The following is a 15,656-nucleotide window of genomic DNA, read 5'->3' as shown; positions in this document are numbered from 1 at the left end:
GTACTGTCCCTCGCTAAAACTCTGTTACTTCATTCAGGCCTTTTCTCAAATCTCAGTGAGACACATCCTGACTACCATATTTAATTCTGCCTCCTCATTCCCCTCACCAACTTAAAACTGAATGCTCCCACAGGACTGCTGCCTCTTTAAAGTGTCACTGGGGGTGCCTGGGTGGCTCAGTTGGTTGAGCGTCCGACTTTGGCTCAGGTCATGATCTCACAGTTCATGGGTTTGAGCCCCACATCAGGCTGTGTGCTGACCTCTTGCTCAGAGCCTGGATCCTGCTTCAGATTCTGTGTCTCCTTCTCTCTCTGCCCCTCCCCTGCTCACGCTTTGTCTCACTCTGTTTCTCAAAAATAAATAAATGTAAACTGACTGTTGCTGCCACCAAATTGATTTCTTTCTACTCTCTTCTTCTTTGGGTAATTGGTTTTCCTTTCTAAGTCTGTGGTAGGTTGAGCTCAGGTTGTGAGCCTGTACTATAATAATAGAAAGGCTGAGAAATCAAGTGTCTATTATCTTCTGGTTGTATAGTGGAAGGCAACTCTGTCTCTACATTTGGGGTTTAATCACAGTTTTTCTGCAACACTGCCGTTCTTTTCTGCTGGGAATCCTGTTATGAGTAGGTTGGAATTCTTTCACTTATCTCTCATGTCTCTTGAGTACTCGTTCATACTTTGGGTTACTTTTTTGCTTTGACTTACATTCTAGAGTGATTTCTTCACTACTCCCTTGCTACTAATTTTCTTTTGAATTCTGTCCAGCATGTATCCTTTCTGTTGAGATTTTTCCCCCCTACTGCTAATGTTTTTTGACATTTAAAAAATTGTGATAAAATATTCATAACATACAATTTAGCATTTTAACTAGTTTTAAGAGTGCAATCCAGTGGCATTAAGCATATTCACAATGTTGTGCAACCTTCTTGAGTATTCAACTCTAGAATTTTTCATCATCCCAAACAGAGACTCTGTATTTCTTAAACAGGTAACTCCCATTCCCACTTCCTCCAGCCCCTGGAAACCTCTCTTCTTTCTATCTCTATGAATTCTCCTATTCTAGGTTCCTCATATAAATGGAATCACACAATATTTGTCCTTTTGTGCCTGGCTTATTTTACTTAGCATAGTGTTTTTGAAGCTCATGCATGTTATAGCATGTATCAAAATTTCATTTATTTTAAATGTTGAATAATATTCCCTTATATATATGTATTGCATTTTATTATTCTATTCAACCATCAGTGGACATTTTCTTCATATACTTTTCATTTGTAAAATTCCTAGTTGGTTCTTTTGCACATTCATTAGCTCTTGTTTTATTTGTTTTTGCTTGTGTTGCTTCTTTTTCTTTTTTAAATGGAAGTTAACTAATTTCTCTAAACATTATAAAACATTTTTTTTTATTATTACATTTATTTATTTTTGAGAGAGTGAGACAGAGTGCAGGTGGGAATGGGCAGAGAGAGAAGGAGACACAGAATCCAAAGCAGGCTCCAGGCTCTGAGCTGCCATCACAGAACCTGACACAGGGCTCGAGCCCACGAACCATGAGATCATGACTTGAGCCGAAGTCAGACACTCAGCCGACTGAGTCACCCAGGCATCCCTCTCTAAACATTATAAACGTATAAAAATGTTTATCAGACTTTTATAAAAATCGGAGGAGATTTTTAATATTATTTTTAAACCTTGACCATTATATTTTTCATATGTTTTAGAATTTTGGTTTTTAGAAGTGAGAGATTTTGTTTTTCCCTTCCTTCTCTCCCTCTGAGCACATCTGTATAGTGCTTATGCAGTTACCTCTGCTTGCTCCCAAGGCCCAATGTAGACCCAAGTTCTACAATAACATTTTATTTTATTTTATTTTATTTTTTTCAACGTTTTTTATTTATTTTTGGGACAGAGAGAGACAGAGCATGAACGGGGGAGGGGCAGAGAGAGAGGGAGACACAGAATCGGAAACAGGCTCCAGGCTCTGAGCCATCAGCCCAGAGCCTGACGCGGGGCTCGAACTCACGGACCACGAGATCGTGACCTGGCTGAAGTCGGACGCTTAACCGACTGCGCCACCCAGGCGCCCCTACAATAACATTTTAAATCTCTTTCCCCATGGTTATATTTGGGCTCTGGCAGATCATGACCCTAGGCTGAGGGGAGGAGGGAACTGCTTTAGGCCCAATCTATTTAGTTCTAGAACCTTTAAAAGCCATAGTTCCAAGTGAGGTTCAGTAGCAGTTTTTTCTGCTTGGCCTATGCAATAGTATGTTTGTAATAATACTCTATCTGAATTTTAGGAATTTTTAGGATATTGATTTTGTGTTTATAATCTAAGAAAAATGAATCTGTTTTAGTTTAAAAGGCGAAAGATTTATACGATTTGAAGAGAAACCAGAGTATGAATCTGTTTTAGTTTAAACTTGATTAGTATAAATTGAAGTGAGTCCAAAGCCTTAGAAATTTCAAATAGGAATGTAAATTTCCCATAGATGTCCCTGGTTAAAATAGCTGAGGATGTAATATATGAAACTTTCCATTTTATTCCATACATTATTTCTGCATTAATCTTATTAAAACACAACACTCTTTTTTTTTTAAATTTTTTAATGTTTATTTATTTTTGACACAGAGAGAGACAGAGCATGAGCAGGGGAGGGGCAGAGAGAGAGGGAGACACAGAATCCGAAGCAGGCTCCAGGCTCTGAGCTGTCAGCACAGAGCCTGATTCAGGGCTCTAACTTACAGAGTGACAGATCGTGATCTGAGCCAAAGTTAGACGCTCAACCAACTGAGCCACCCAGGCACCCCAAACACTCTTTTTAAAACATTTTAAAATTTAAATTCTAGTTAATTAACATACAGTGCAATATTGGTTTCAGGAGTAGAATTCAGTGATTCATCAATTACATATAACACCCAGTGCTCATCATAACAAGTATCCTCCTTAATACCTATCACCCATTTAGCCCATACCCCACCTCCCTCCCTCTATCAACCCTCAGTTGGTTGTCTATCTTTAAGAGTCTCTCATGGTTTATTTCCCTCCCCCTTTTTTAGAAAATATATTTTTTATTTTTTAGAGAGAGAGTGCAAGTGGGGGAGGAGGGGAGAGAGAGAGAGAGAGAGAAGAGAGGAGAGAGAGAATCTCAAGCAGGTTCCATGCTCCTTGTGGAGCTCTACATAGGGCTCGAGCCCACACCCTGGGATCATGGCCTGAGATGAAATCAAGAGTCAGATGCTCTGGATAAAGGGCTAGTATAAAAATCTATAAAGAACTCACCAAACTCCACACCCGAAAAACAAATAATCCAGTGAAGAAATGTGCAGAAGACATGAATAGACACTTTTCCAAAGACATTCAGATGGCCAACAGACACATGAAAAGATGCTCAATGTCACTCCTCATCAGGGAAATACAAATCAAAACCCACTGAGATATCACTTCATGCCGGTTAGAGTTGCTAAAATGAACAAATCCGGAGACTATAGATGCTGGAGAGGATGTGGAGAAACGGGAACCCTCTTGCACTGCTGGTGGGAATGAAAACTGGTGCAGCCACTCTGGAAAACAGTGTGGAGGTTCCTCAAAAAATTAAAAATAGATCTACTCTATGACCCAGCAATAGCGCTGCTAGGAATTTACCCAAGGGATACAGGAGTGCTGATACATAGGGGCACTTGGACCCAATGTTTATAGCAGCACTTTCAACAATAGCCAAATTATGGAAAGAGCCTAAATGTCCATCAACTGACGAATGGATAAAGAAGATGTGGTTTATATATACAATGGAATACTGCTTGGCATGAGAAAGAATGAAATCCTTCCATTTGCAGCAACGTGGATGGAACTGGAGGGTATTATGCTAAGTGAAATAAGTCAGGCAGAGAAAGATAGATACCATATGTTTTCACTCATATGTGGATCTTGAGAAACTTAATAGAAGACCATGGGGGAGGGGAAGGGGAAAAAAAGTTACAGAGAGGGAAGGAGGCAAACCATAAGAGACTCTTAAGGACTGAGAACAAACTGAGGTTGATGGGGGTAGGGGAAAGGGGAAAGTGAGTGATGGGCAGGAAGGAGGGCACTTGTTGGGATGAGCACTGGGTATTGTATGGAAACCAATTTGACAACAAATTATATTTAGAAAAAAAAAGAAAACAAAAAAAATAATAAAATTCTTTACTTGTCAAAAAAAAAAAAAAAAGTCAGATGCTCAACCAACTGACCCACCCAGGCGCCTCTGTTTCCCTCTCTCTTTTAAAACACAACACTCTTATAACATCTCCTGTGTCTCTTTCCATAGGGCCAGGTTTAAATCTCTTAGCCTTGCCCTGATAATACCTTCTGTCTTTTCAGTTACCTGTGTGTCCCCAGCATGAATCCTCTTTAATATGTTTTGCTCATTGTTTTCTCTGTACCTTTTTTATAGCTTATTACAGCCTACAGGGTCCTCTCTCTACCTCCTTGCTTTTCAAACCTAACCTTCCTTTGGGAACCTCACTTCCTTCATGAAGCTTTATCATCAGTTTACAGTGAACATTTTCCTTCAGAACTGCACAAAAACTTATAGTTGATGTCACATAGCATCTATTTGTGCTTTATATTTAAATTTTGTTATTAAGATTGTGATCTCCCTGGTTGTTTCTATAAATCTCCTGATTATCTCTGTAGCACTCTTAAAAACATAGAATATAAAAATAATTTCAGAAATTAATGTTTATATGCAGTTATCCAGTAATTTGAAGAAGTAAAGGATGTCTTCTCTTTGAATTCAGTTTTTTGTAGTAAGTCATTAAGACTTCTTTTTCAGATCTGTCATTTGTCACTGGCTTACTCTCCTTTATCTGAGAAGTTCAGTATGACTTATTTTTAAGAGTTAAACTAAATTAAACCATTTATTTAAACTGTTGTAGTAGTACCTGAAATAATTGGTAAAGTTGAGTCTTGGAGTCACTGCCTTGGATGCTAGTGACACAAGGAAAAAAAATATATCCCATTTTACTCTTAAGCCTTTGATGAAAGTTTTTATCTATCTATCTATCTATCTATCTATCTATCTATCTATCCATCTAAATTCTAGTTAGTTAACATACTGTTTAGTATTGGTTTCAGGAGTAGAACCCAGTGATTCATCAGTTACCTAGAACACCCAGTGCTCATCCCAACAAGTGCCCTTCTTAATGCTCTTTATCCATTTAGCCCATCCCCAACCCATGCCCCCTCTAGCAACCCTCCAGTTTGCTTTCTGTATTTAAGAGTCTGTATGGTTTGCCTCTCTCTCTGTTTTTATCTTATTTTTCCTTCCCTTCCCCTATGTTCTTTTGTTTCTTAAATTCCATATATGAGTGAAATCATATGATATTTGTCTCTGTCTGACTTACTTCACTTAGCATAGCACACTCTAGTTCCATCTATGTTGTTGCAAATGGCAAGATTTCAGTCTTTTTGATTGCCGAGTAGTATTCTATTGTACATATATACCACATCTTCTTTATCCATTCATCAGTCGACATTTGGCTTCTTTCCATCATTTGGCTATTGTTGATAGTACTGCTATAAACATTGGAGTGCATGGGCCCCTTTGAGTTAGCATTTTCATATCATCTGGATAAATACCTGGTAGTGCAATTGCTGGATCATAGGGTAGCTTTATTTTTAATTTTTTTGTTTGTTTGTTTTGAGAGAGAGTGAGCAAGCGCCTGTGTGTGCACATGCACACTGGAGAGCGGGGGAGGGGCAGAGAGAGAGAGAATCAGAGGATCCAAAGTGGACTCAGTGCCAACAGCAGAGAGCCTGATGTGGGGCTTGAGCTCACAAACCATGAGATCATGACCTAGCCGATGTCGGACACTTAACTGACTGAGCCACCCAGGTGTCCCACTATTTTTAATTTTTTGAGGAACCTCCGTACTGTTTTCCAGAGTGGCTACACCAGTTTGCAACCCCACCAATACTGCAAAAGTGTTCCCCTTTCTCCGCTTCCTTGCCAACATCTGTTGTTTCCCGAGTTATTAATTTTTGGAAGTTTTTATTTTTTTTATTTTTTTTTAACGTTTATTTATTTTTGGGACAGAGAGAGACAGAGCATGAACGGGGGAGGGGCAGAGAGAGAGGGAGACACAGAATCGGAAACAGGCTCCAGGCTCTGAGCCATCAGCCCAGAGCCTGACGCGGGGCTCGAACTCACGGACCGCGAGATCGTGACCTGGCTGAAGTCGGACGCTTAACCGACTGCGCCACCCAGGCGCCCCTGGAAGTTTTTATTTTAATCAGCTGATAAATTTGATCAATGTGGATAGTTCTCTGGCATCATTCCAAGAAGATTCTTTTTATCTGTTGGACTGAAGCACACAAAATACAACAATAAAGCCATAAAACACCATCAAGTAACCTATATTCGTTGATACTCAATGTACTGAGTCATCTTTGAACACAGTGGTTTGTCACCTATCATACTGTATAAAGACATAATACATAATGATAATAGTTTGTATAATATTTTGCTATTTCCAGGTGGTTGAATATGGTTAATAAATCAGAATTATAGATTCTAATCACCTCAGCATATCAGTATATAAAATTTTTATACCAGAAAATATTTCATTATCCCTCACAATTGGCATAGACATTATAAAAATATTACCAAGTTATGCCCCTACTTTGAAAAACCTTTCAGTAACTTTTCAGTCGTTTTACTTGAGTTAAGATCTGGAACATTTAGTATCATTTGAAAAGGCCCTGTCAGAGCTGGCTTCAGCATTACTGGCTTTTTTAAAGTTCTTGTTTATGTGAAATTCTTTCTAATTTTGGTGGCTTCTTGTATACTGTTTCCTCTGCAAGTGACACCATACCTGGTTTTCTCCCTCTCCACACACTTTTCCTGTCATGACTTTTTTGCATCTTTTGGGCCATTCTACTTCTTCAGAGAAGATTTCACTGATCTTTTCTTTTTAAATCATGTCTCCCAGCTAAAATCTCTCATTGTACACTTTAATTTCCTTCTTAGATTCATCACTGTTCATTTATGTATGTTGTGATTGTCTGTTAATTGCCTATCCAGAACAAGAGCTCTCTGAAGATAGGAACCCTGTCCACTTTTTTTTCCCTGATAAATCGTTGGCAGTTAGCACAGGGAATGGCACCACAGTCGATGCTGCTTACGAGGTAGGCTGAGGGAAACCCAGTACCTTTCTGACCCTTACCAGGATCATAATTCCTCTACCAGACCCAGAATTCCTCTACTGACACAGTTTTCTAAGAAAATAGAATACCAGTATAATGAAGGGTTTATAAAATGTTTTAGAAATCAGTGCGTGGGTCCCCTTCCCCTCATTTCCATCAGATCTTTGCATTACTGTTAAGTGTTAAAGGGCACAAATAACTTAAAAAATTAATTTAAGCAAGACTTGGGCAGTATATGGTCTTTCCTTAAGGAAAAAGGCTTAAAAATGGTCTTTAAAAAAATTCTGTTTTAGGGGCTCCTGAGTGGTTCAGTTGGTTAAGTGTCTGACTTCGGCTCAGGTCATGATCTCATGGTTCATGGGTTCCAGCCCTGCTTTGGGCTCTGTGCTGACAGCTCGGAGCCTGGAGTCATCTTTGGATTCTATGTCTCCCTCTGTCTCTGCCCCTCCCTCCTCGCCCTATGTCTCTCTGAAAAATAAACTTTAAAAAATTATTTTAAAAATCTTTTATTTTGTATTTATTTTTTTCTTTTTTGTGTATTTTTATTGAAATTCTAGTTAACATAACAGTATAATACTAGCTTCAGGTGTACAGTATAGTGGCTCAACACTTCAGTACAACACCCTGTACTCATCACAAGTGCCCTCTTTATTTCTTTTTTCTTAAAAAGTTTGTTTTAAAGGCAGTATTTCTAAAAGTAAAATTGAGGACTTATATAGCAAAACCCAGGTATTTTTACATTAATTCAGTCCATTTACATTGTTGCATCATATTACTGCAAAAGAGTCTTTAATCAGTTGGATGTACCTCTCCTTTATATTTACATGAATTTAAAATTTGAATTACACACATTAAAAATGTCAATAGATAGCATTCTGGTATTTTATCAAAGATAATGTGGCTGTTTGTTGTGTGTCTGGTTGTAGGCAGTATGAAACTGTGGTCCCACTTGAAGATTCTATTGTGACTGAGGTTACAGCAACTCTACAAGAATGGGCCAGTCTGTGGAAACAACTCTATGTGGTAAGTAGTTGATAACTAGCTTACTAGATCATTAAAATTCCATTATACCAAGTGAAAAAATTTATCTTACCTATGCCAATTACAAATTTTTAGATTTCTGAATATTTGCAACTTTTCAATGTATGTTCCTAATATTAACTGAGACATAGTACACTGAATGTTGTTCAATCTGAGGAGAATACATTATTTATATGCCTGCAGTCCCTCCACCCTATCCCAGTCAATGGAATTTAAGTTCCTTAACACCAGGGATTTTAACTGTCTTACTCACTGCTGTAGCTCCAGAAGCTTTCATAAAATAGGTATTTACTGAATGAATGAACAAACTTAAGAGTTGCATTGTGAGCCTAATGGTGGGTAAAGGCCAAGAAGTTGTATCCACAGTTTCTTATAGCTAGTAAGCTGATAGGATATGTCATATATGACGTGCTTTGCTAAGCCCGTAATTAATAGAAAGATTAGTAAAAACCCAGCCCATATCCTCTGGAAACAGGAGAGTGATAGGACACACAAAATCAGGGCTAAACATGAGTGACAAGGTTTGGGTTCGAACAAGATGGAATAAACACATTCTGTATATTCTTCTTAGTAATTACAACAAAAATCCTGGACAAAACCCATAAATCACCTGCCAGAAAACTCTGAAAGTAAAGGAAGAGAAGGTGGAGTGATTAGGGACCTTTGGACTCAAGGATTGAGTGAGTTCCCTGATTGTTGTTTTTTCTTGCCTCCCATATACTTTGGCCTGGGCTCTAGAGAAGCCCACAACCTGGATATACTGTTGGGTGCACACAAAAAGCATCAAAGAAAGCCTTTTTTTTTTAAGCCAAAGGATGGCACAGCAAGACAGAAACCTTTTAATCTATCCTTTCTGTTCTTCAGACAAACATTGCAATAAAAGCTGCACCCTCATACCCACCCAAATAGGCATTGCAATAGTGGAACTACTCCATCTCATACACACACTCTTACTCCCATGTGCAGTAACACATGTCTCTCTCCAGTGGAGCCTTAGGTCAAACACTGACTTCTACCCCTCCCCACTATAGTAATTAGGCAGTGCCTCTCTTCATTGGAGTCTGTGGGAAGATTCTGACTTTCACTTCACCACCACTTGCAAGGTGGCACTTTTCTACAGCAGAGCCTGTGGGTGGGACTCTGGATTTCACAACTACCCAGTGTTAACATAGTGATGCCCTTATTTTGCAGAGTTCTGTGGGCAAAACTATGACTTCCTTCTATGCTCTAAAGTAAGGAAGCAGCCTCCATCCACAGAGGAGCCTGTGGTTGGAGCTCTTGATTTCCATTTCCCTTATAAGGATAAGTGGGTCCCTTCCCAGCTGAGCCTATAGGCAAAACTGACTTTAACCTCCCCATTACGAGATAGTGCTCCGCTCTAGTACACCATGTGAACAGTCCTCTATTTTTCATCCTTGTCCTGCTGAAATGAGGCAGTGCTTCTCCCCACCCAAATCCATGCAGAGTGTAAGTGAAGTAGAGTTCTGCTATCTAGATAACACACAAATGGGGAAAACCGGAAGAGCACTGGAAAGACTTCATATACGAAATTGACATATGAATCACAGACCACAAAAGTGAGCCTAGAATTGCATTCTGAATCTAAGCAGATTGACCACCTACTAAAATAGAAGTTTTAATTTTTTTTCAACGTTTTTTATTTATTTTTGGGACAGAGAGAGACAGAGCATGAATGGGGGAGGGGCAGAGAGAGAGGGAGACACAGAATCGGAAACAGGCTCCAGGCTCCGAGCCATCAGCCCAGAGCCTGACGCGGGGCTCGAACTCACGGACCGCGAGATCGTGACCTGGCTGAAGTCGGACGCTTAACCGACTGCGCCACCCAGGCGCCCCTAAAATAGAAGTTTTAAACAGGAATCTGAATGTCATAGTACAATACTTAAAATGTCCAGTATACAGACTAAATTTATTTGTCATGTAAAATATCAGGAAAACTTTAAGAAGAAAAGATAATCAACAGATGCCAACTTTGAAATTACAAAGACATTGGAATCATCAACAGGGGTTTTAAAACTGCTTTTGTTAAATTGCTCCAGCAAGCAATTAGAGACACTCTTGTTTTTTTTTAATTTGCATCTTTATTTACTTACATTATTTTATTTATTATATAATTTATTGTCAATTTAGCTAACATACAGTGTATACAATGTGCTCATGGCTTTGGGAGTAGATTCCCATGATTCACCATTTACATACAACATCCAGTGCTCATCCCAGCAAGTGCCCTCCTCAAAGCCCATCACCTGTTTTACCTGCCTCCCCACCCCCTTCCACCCTCAGTTTGTTCTCTGTATTTAAAAGTCTGGGTGGCCCAGTTGGTTAAGCGTCTGACTTCAGCTCAGGTCATGATCTTGTGGTACATGAATTTGAGCCCCATTCGGACTCTGTGCTGACAGCTCAGAGCCTGGAGCCTGCTTCAGATTCTGTATCTCTCTCTCTCTCTGCCCTTCCCCTGCTCATGCTTTGTTTCTCTCCCTCTCTCATAAATAAAAACATACACAAAATTTTTAAAAAATAAAGGTCTCTTATAGTTTGCCTCCCTCTCTGTTTGTAACTTTTTTTTTCTTTCCCTTCCCCCATGGTCTTCTATTAAATTTCTCAAATTCCACATATGAGTGAAAACATGATATCTTTCTCTGACTGACTTATTTCACTTAGCATAATACCCTCCAGTTCTGTCCACATTGTTGCAAATGGCAAGATTTCATTGTTTTTCATTGCCGAGTAGTATTCCATTGTGTGTGTGTGTGTGTGTGTGTGTGTGTGTGTGTGTGTGTATACATACACTGTATACACTATATATATATATATATATATATATATATATAGACACACTATATATATACACACACTATATACACACTATACACACACACACACACACACACACACACACACATCTTTTTTTTTTTTTTATACACCACTTCTTCTTTATCCATTCATCATTTGATGGGCAGTGGGCATTTGGGCTCTTTCCATAATTTGGCTATTGTTGATAATGCTGCTATTAACATTAGGGTACATGTACCCCTATGAATCATCACTCCTGTATCCTTTGGGTAAATTCCTAATAGTGCTATTGCTGGGTCATAGAGTAATTGTATTTTTAATTTTTTGAGGAACCTCCACACTGTTTTCCAGAGTTGCTGCACCAGTTTGCATTCCCACCAGCAGTGCAAAAGGGTTCCCCTTTTTCCACACCCTCACCAACACCTGTTATTTCCTGAGTTGCTAATTTTAGCCACTCTGACTGATGTGAGGTGGTATCTCAATGTAGTTTTGATTTGTATTTCCCTGATGATGAGCGATGTTGAGCATCTTTTCATGTGTCTGTTAGCCATTGGGATGAAGAGACACTCTTGAAACAAATGAAAACACTCTTGAAACTGCAGCAAGGAAATAGAAAACTTAAAGAATCAAATGAAAATTTTAAAACTGAAAAATAGACTAACAAAAATTTAAAAATTACTAGATAAACTCAATAGCAGAATGGAAAGAACAGAGGAAGGAATTAGTGAGCTTAATGATGGATCAAAAGAAATTATCCAGTCTGAATAATGGAGAGAAACTAAATGGAAAAGTAAACTTAGCTTCAGAGACCTGTGGGACAATAACAAAAGATAACATTTAAGTCATCAGAGGACTAGACAGAAAGGACAGAATGTGGAGTTAAAAAAAAATTGAAGAAATAATGGCTTAAGTCTTCCCAAATTTGGCAAAAGATGTAAGCCAAGAAGTAGAGTAAACTCTAAACAGGATAAACCTAAAGAAATCCATGCACAATCACATTGTAGTTAAATTTCTGAAAATTAAGGCAAAAGAAGAAAATCTTTGTGTGTATATATATATATATATATTTAAAAAAAATTTTATGTATTTTAAAATTCCAATATAATTACTATACAGTGTTAGATTAGTTTGAGGTGTGCAATTTTGTGATTCAACAATTCTGTACATTATTCAGTACTCATCATGGTAAGTGTACTCTTAATCCCTCCCCTTCACCTATTTGACCCATCCCCCCACCCGCCAAAGAAAAAGTTTTAAAAGGGAAACAACACATTACCATTAGGGAAATGACAATTTGAATGACAGCAAATTTGTCGTCAGAAACTATGGAAGACACAAGGGAGTGGCCCAACATTTTTCAAGTACTGAAAGAAAAAAACCCTGATGTTACCCCAGATTTGTGTATCCAGGAAAAATATATTTCAGGAATAAAGGAGAAATAAACACATTTTTAGATGAAGGAACCCTAAGAAAATTTGTTGCCGTTGGATTGGTTCTATTTAAATTTTTTTTTTTCAACGTTTATTTATTTTTGGGACAGAGAGAGACAGAGCATCAACGGGGAAGGGGCAGAGAGAGAGGGAGACACAGAATCGGAAACAGGCTCCAGGCTCTGAGCCATCAACCCAGAGCCCGACGCGGGGCTCGAACTCACGGACCTCGAGATCGTGACCTGGCTGAAGTCGGACGCTTAACCGACTGCGCCACCCAGGCGCCCCTACCGTTGGATTGGTTCTAAAATAGTAGCTATAATGGATGTTTATCAGATACAAAGTAAGAGATAATGTAAGGACACTTGGAATATAGGAATGAAGAAATCAATAGAAGGGGTAAATTCTTTTTTTTTTTTTTTATTTATATATGAAATTTATTGTCAAATTGGTTTCCATACAACACCCAGTGCTCATCCCAAAAGGTGCCCTCCTCAGTACCCATCACCCACCCTCTCCTCCCTCCCACCCCCCATCAACCCTTAGTTTGTTCTCAGTTCTCAACAGTCTCTTATGCTTTGGCTCTCTCCCACTCTAACCTCTTTTTTTTTTTTTTTTGTTCCCCTCCCCCATGGGTTTCTCTTAAGTTTCTCAGGATCCACATAAGAGTGAAACCATATGGTATCTGTCTTTCTCTGTATGGCTTATTTCACTTAGCATCACACTCTCCAGTTCCATCCACGTTGCTACAAAAGGCCATATTTCATTTTTTCTCATTGCCACGTAGTACTCCATTGTGTATATAAACCACAATTTCTTTATCCATTCATCAATTGATGGACATTTAGGCTCTTTCCATAATTTGGCTATTGTTGAGAGTGCTGCTATGAACATTGGGGTACAAGTGCCCCTATGCATCAGTACTCCTGTGTCCCTTGGATAAATTCCTAGCAGTGCTATTGCTGGGTCATCGGGTAGGTCTATTTTTAATTTTCTGAGGAACCTCCACACTGCTTTCCAGAGCGGCTGCACCAATTTGCATTCCCACCAACAGTGCAAGAGGGTTCCCGTTTCTCCACATCCTCTCCAGCATCTATAGTCTCCTGATTTGTTCATTTTGGCCACTCTGACTGGCGTGAGGTGATACCTGAGTGTGGTTTTGATTTGTATTTCCCTGATAAGGAGCGACGCTGAACATCTTTTCATGTGCCTGTTGGCCATCCGGATGTCTTCTTTAGAGAAGTGTCTATTCATGTTTTCTGCCCATTTCTTCACTGGGTTATTTGCTTTTCGGGTGTGGAGTTTGGTGAGCTCTTTATAGATTTTGGATACTAGCCCTTTGTCCGATATGTCATTTGCAAATATCTTTTCCCATTCCGTTGGTTGCCTTTTAGTTTTGTTGGTTGTTTCCTTTGCTGTGCAGAAGCTTTTTATCTTCATAAGGTCCCAGTAATTCACTTTTGCTTTTAATTCCCTTGCCTTTGGGGATGTGTCGAGTAAGAGATTGCTACGGCTGAGGTCAGAGAGGTCTTTTCCTGCTTTCTCCTCTAAGGTTTTGATGGTTTCCTGTCTCACATTCAGGTCCTTTATCCATTTTGAGTTTATTTTTGTGAATGGTGTGAGAAAGTGGTCTAGTTTCAACCTTCTGCATGTTGCTGTCCAGTTCTCCCAGCACCATTTGTTAAAGAGACTGTCTTTTTTCCATTGGATGTTCTTTCCTGCTTTGTCAAAGATGAGTTGGCCATACGTTTGTGGGTCTAGTTCTGGGGTTTCTATTCTATTCCATTGGTCTATGTGTCTGTTTTTGTGCCAATACCATGCTGTCTTGATGATGACAGCTTTGTAGTAGAGGCTAAAGTCTGGGATTGTGATGCCTCCTGCTTTGGTCTTCTTCTTCAAAATTACTTTGGCTATTTGGGGCCTTTTGTGGTTCCATATGAATTTTAGGATTGCTTGTTCTAGTTTCGAGAAGAATGCTGGTGCAATTTTGATTGGGATTGCATTGAATGTGTAGATAGCTTTGGGTAGTATTGACATTTTGATAATATTTATTCTTCCAATCCATGAGCAGGGAATGTCTTTCCATTTCTTTAAATCTTCTTCAATTACCTTCATAAGCTTTCTATAGTTTTCAGCATACAGCTCCTTTACATCTTTGGTTAGATTTATTCCTAGGTATTTTATGCTTCTTGGTGCAATTGTGAATGGGATCAGTTTCTTTATTTGTCTTTCTGTTGCTTCATTGTTAGTGTATAAGAATGCAACTGATTTCTGTACATTGATTTTGTATCCTGCAACTTTGCTGAATTCATGTATCAGTTCTAGCAGACTTTTGGCGGAGTCTATCGGATTTTCCATGTATAATATCATGTCATCTGCAAACAGCGAAAGCTTGACTTCATCTTTGCCAATTTTGACGCCTTTGATTTCCTTTTGTTGTCTGATTGCTGATGCTAGAACTTCCAGCACTATGTTAAACAACAGCGGTGAGAGTGGGCATCCCTGTCGTGTTCCTGATCTCAGGGAAAAAGCTCTCAGTTTTTCCCCGTTGAGGATGATGTTAGCTGTGGGCTTTTCATAAATGGCTTTTATGATCTTTAAGTATGTGCCTTCTATCCCGACTTTCTCAAGAGTTTTTATTAAGAAAGGGTGCTGGATTTTGTCAAAGGCCTTTTCTGCATCGATTGACAGGATCATATGGTTCTTCTCTTTTTTTTTGTTAATGTGATGTATCACGTTGATTGATTTGCGAATGTTGAACCAGCCCTGCATCCCAGGAATGAATCCCACTTGATCATGGTGAATAATTCTTTTTATATGCCGTTGAATCCGATTTGCTAGTATCTTATTGAGAATTTTGGCATCCATATTCATCAGGGATATTGGCCTGTAGTTCTCTTTTTTTACTGGGTCTCTGTCTGGTTTAGGAATCAAAGTAATACTGGCTTCATAGAATGAGTCTGGAAGTTTTCCTTCCCTTTCTATTTCTTGGAATAGCTTGAGAAGGATAGGTATTATCTCTGCTTTAAACGTCTGGTAGAACTCCCCTGGGAAGCCATCTGGTCCTGGACTCTTATTTGTTGGGAGATTTTTGATAACCGATTCAATTTCTTCGCTGGTTATGGGTCTGTTCAAGCTTTCTATTTCCTCCTGATTGAGTTTTGGAAGAGTGTGGGTGTTCAGGAATTT

At 39.0% G+C, this 15,656-nt stretch overlaps 1 protein-coding gene across 14 annotated transcripts in view; it reads left to right on the top strand.

Moving 5' to 3' along the window:
- DOCK3 (dedicator of cytokinesis 3) overlaps positions 1-15,656 on the top strand; it is a 602,545-nt gene that overhangs the window by 193,851 nt on the left and 393,038 nt on the right. For 13 of the 14 annotated variants that reach the window (XM_086698089.1, XM_086698088.1, XM_086698093.1 and 10 more), the window contains one exon: positions 8,112-8,208. The exons of the other annotated variant lie outside the window; for it this stretch is intronic. In XM_086698089.1, coding sequence (XP_086554215.1) covers positions 8,112-8,208 — 97 coding nt within the window. The remainder of the gene's footprint in view (positions 1-8,111; positions 8,209-15,656) is intronic. 14 annotated transcript variants of the gene reach the window in all.

Source organism: Puma concolor, chromosome A2, assembly GCF_028749965.1.
Source record: "Puma concolor isolate L17-30 chromosome A2, mPumCon1.1.hap2, whole genome shotgun sequence".
Taxonomy (NCBI): Eukaryota; Metazoa; Chordata; class Mammalia; order Carnivora; family Felidae; genus Puma; species Puma concolor.
The sequence above is the reverse complement of the archived record's forward strand: the minus strand, read 5'-3'. Positions and strand labels throughout refer to the sequence as shown.